The sequence below is a fragment of the Hordeum vulgare genome, chromosome 6H, assembly GCF_904849725.1.
Source record: "Hordeum vulgare subsp. vulgare chromosome 6H, MorexV3_pseudomolecules_assembly, whole genome shotgun sequence".
Taxonomy (NCBI): Eukaryota; Viridiplantae; Streptophyta; class Magnoliopsida; order Poales; family Poaceae; genus Hordeum; species Hordeum vulgare.
This window is the reverse complement of record NC_058523.1, coordinates 44735785-44739795: the sequence shown is the minus strand read 5'-3', so window position 1 is coordinate 44739795 and position 4011 is coordinate 44735785. Positions and strand designations below refer to the sequence as shown.

Here is a 4011-nt window from a genome sequence, read left to right as displayed (position 1 = left end):
CCACGAATTTCATTTCAAAGTAAAAAATTTGAAGGGCCCTTAAAATGTTTGTTAAAATTTTCCAGAAAAATATCATAATTTTACGAATTGTTTTCCATTTTTTTTCGAATTTACTGTTTCTGCGAGCTCATTTGAGCTCGCGAGCAGTTGGGCACTTTCGTGGTTTTGGAGGAAATTCGATTTGATTACTGGAGTACTGTATTCAAATTCGTTATCTTTTACCCGCAAAAAATAATAATAAAACGTTTTCTTTTACCAGAGTATTCAAATTCGGATGGGTTGACAGTGTCCGAGACACCGAGTCGGGGTCAGGTACGTTCGCTTCGGCGCCATATAGCCCAGGACCGGCCCAGCCCGAACCGTACCCCTCGCCAGTTTTCGCGACCAGTATCCGCTTCGCCGCCGCCGGCAGTCCCAGGGTTTCCGCCGAATCGCCGACGAGATGTTAGAGGAGCTCCTCATCTTCACGCGTGGCGGCCTGATCCTCTGGTCGCTGGCCGGCGCCGCCGCCGCGCTGAAGGGCTCCCCGATCGACGCCCTAGTGCGGTCCTTCCTCCTGGAGGGCCGCTCCGCCTCCGCCGGCTTCACCCACGGCCCGTATGCGCTCCGGTGGGCCTACGACAACGCGCTCGGGCTCGTCTTAATCGCCGTCTACCGGCGGGTGCTCCACCTCCTGTACGTCGACGACCTCCTGGCCGCCATCAGCGCCGAGTTCGCGCGGATCTACCACCCGCGCCGCGCGTCCTACGACGAGTTTGGGGAGAGGTTCCGGCAGCTCCATCTCGAGGCCGAGGCGCGCGCGTCCCGTCCACACTCCGTCTCCGCGAAGCCTGGTCCAGCAGATTCTTCACCTGGCGCTCTCCAGCTCAATGGTGGCGGTGGCGGTGGTGGTGGCGGTGAGGGTGAGAAGACGGGTGATGAGTCTGGCAAGGATGACTCTGATGGTGAGCCTTCCCGGCAGGAGGAGCACAGCTCAGCCGCAGATGGTAGCTTCAATGGTGTGGAAGAGAATTCTGATGCCGGCCATGGTGGTGCTGTTGTGAGAACGGAGGAGGAAGGAGGTTCCAACAATGGGGCTTTTAATTTTGAAAACATTAAAAAATCCCTTTTTCCACGCAATGATAAAGACAAGCGGGATAAACCTCCTCACAAGGGTAAGAAACAGAGACTAGGGAAAGATCAGACACCTGTATCCAAGGATAAGAAACCATCCGAGAAGAAGTTGGATTACTCCAACCCGGCGGATCATGGCAGACGGGCTGGTGAGCAGACGGCTGTCAACCAGGGGAAGAGCATGATGGACAAGGATGAAGCCGTGAGGAGCACAACAAAGGATGGATGGTTCTCCTCAATGTTCAGGAGCATTGCAGGTAGCAATGCAGAGCTGGAGGAGTCTGATCTGCAACCTGCACTAAAATCACTGAAAGACCGGCTCATGACCAAGAATGTCGCCGAGGAAATTGCAGAGAAGCTCTGTGAATCAGTCGCGGCTAGCCTCCTAGGCAAGAAGCTTGGATCGTTCACACGGATATCCTCTTCTGTTCAGACAGCTATGGAAGAGGCCCTGGTTCGCATTTTGACCCCAAGGCGATCCATTGACGTACTGAGAGATGTTCATGCTGCCAAGGACCGTGGCACACCGTATGTCATCGTCTTCGTTGGGGTTAATGGGGTCGGCAAGTCCACCAATCTTGCAAAGGTTGCTTACTGGCTTCTTCAGCATGATCTTAGTGTCACGCTGGCAGCATGTGACACCTTTAGATCTGGCGCTGTTGAGCAGCTGCGCACACATGCTCGCAGGCTTCAGATTCCAATATTTGAGAAAGGATACGAAAGGGACCCAGCTGTAGTGGCCAAGGGTGCGATTCAGGAAGCCACCCGGAATAAATCAGACGTCGTTCTTGTCGACACCGCAGGGCGTATGCAAGACAATGAGCCACTCATGAGGGCACTCTCCAAGCTCATCAATCTCAATAACCCTGATCTGGTTTTGTTTGTTGGAGAAGCGCTGGTGGGAAATGATGCTGTTGATCAGCTCACCAAGTTTAGCCAGAAACTGGCAGACCTTTCCACTGCTCCCACTGCTAGATCAATAGATGGCATCCTGCTTACCAAGTTTGACACCATTGATGACAAGGTTGGAGCAGCGCTTTCCATGGTGTATGTATCAGGAGCTCCTGTCATGTTCGTTGGCTGTGGTCAGTCTTACACCGACCTCAAGAAGCTCAACGTGAAATCCATTGTCAATACCCTCCTGGAGTAACCTTTGTTTTCTTTCTAAATACCCATTACATTGCCATTATTGTTAGTAATTATGTGTAATTCATGGTTTGCTACTTATGTAAGGACTGGAACTAGAAATTTCTATGTGTTACTTCTAAGATAATAATTTTCCATGTGTGATCATTTGACTCTTGTTTACTTGCTAGTTATTAAGATTACAAGCAATTATCGTGTACTTGACCTTTCGCACAAGAAGATTATTGTATAAGTATACTTGAGCTCAGAGTAACAGTTGGTGTTCTGTTCGATTCTTTCCTTTTAAGTGTTATAGGAAAATTTATTACTATCATCTGTGTAATCATCTCTCCGACGTTCTTTTGAGCATGAACTGTTTAATCATCCTAATATTGGCTACCAACATTTTTAACTTTCTCTATGGAAATGACGAGCATTGCATAAGGTTTTTTCATTTTATCCTACTGCGTTCAGTCACGCCTACTGAATTTGTTACTTCAGTTTTCTGGTGCTTTGTCGCTTTTTGCTTCAGTTTCAGTCGTACTTTCTTTCTCTATCTGAATAATTTTGGTGCTTTGTTGCTCCAGCTTCAGTCATACCTCTTCTGCACATACTAAATTGTCTCGTGAGGATGCCACATACTCCCTCTGTTCCTAAATATAAGTCTTTTTAGAGGTTTCATTAAAGAACTACATACGGATGTATATAGACATACTTTAAAGTGTAGATTCACTCATTTTGCTTCTTATGTAGTCTTTTTGTGGAATCACTAAAAAGACTTATACTCCCTCCGTTTCAAAATTCTTATCTTAGGTTATATAGAAATTGATGTATCAGAATACTAAAACTTGACTAGATACATTTATATTTAGACAAATCTAAGACAAGAATTTTGGGACAAATCTAAGACAAGAATTTTGGGACCGAGGGAGTATTTAGGAAGGGAGGGAGTATAAGATATAGAAAATCAATTAATTTTCTGCAATACAGTGTCAGCCCTCATCGTCAGTCTGTCAGCTTGGTTTGGTGTGACTTTGGTATATGCAGCTGGCCAGGTGCATTTCGTTGTACTACTGACTTTATGACTTGGTATATCAGCTTGCAATAACGGTAGTCCAAGTTGTGAAATGTAACTGGGATGCCCATCTAGCTCTGGGTGCTTGCTCCAGGGGCATGCTGGACCTCGACTCCGTTGTTTTGACTGTTTTCCGTCATATTCATGGGTTGTAAATTTGGACCAAAGGAACTGGTTGGCCTTGAGTTAGCATGGAATAGGTAGACGGATCAGTTATGGAAACAAGATAGAAAGAAAAAACTAACATTAGACATGAAACTGTAATCATAAACTCCAGAAAGAAGAAAAAGTCAGGCAGATATAATGGTGAAGGCTATGAGATGAGAATTATAGAATGTTTTGAGGACACATCAAGTGTAGAACCATAAACTTCTGGAGCAGAGGCGTCTAAAAAGCACCTCAATTAATTACTTCGAATTATAAGCACATTAAAAAGTATCAATTAATTACTTCGAATTATAAGCACATCAAAAAGTAGGGGATTCAGTCTCAACAGACACCTCTTTATAGTTGATTTAGAAAACCACAGATTTGGCAACTAAAACCTGCCTCCAGAATAACATTAGAATGCTAGGTTCTGATGGCTATATTGTGTTATCAATGAACCGAGCATCCTCGAATAGTAAGCAATCTCCCGCTGGATAAACTGTTCAGATGCACACATTTGGTAGCCTCAGCGGGACTTCTGCAATATTATC

At 45.8% G+C, this 4011-nt stretch overlaps 1 protein-coding gene across 1 annotated transcript; it reads left to right on the top strand.

Annotated features, from left to right (window-relative positions):
- The first annotated feature begins 360 nt into the window (after positions 1-360).
- Positions 361-2512, top strand: LOC123402158 (signal recognition particle receptor subunit alpha-like). Its single transcript, XM_045096039.1, has one exon. It carries the CDS (start codon positions 443-445, stop codon positions 2261-2263), a length of 1821 nt encoding a protein of 606 aa, XP_044951974.1. The 5' UTR covers positions 361-442; the 3' UTR covers positions 2264-2512.
- Positions 2513-4011: the final 1499 nt, after the last annotated feature.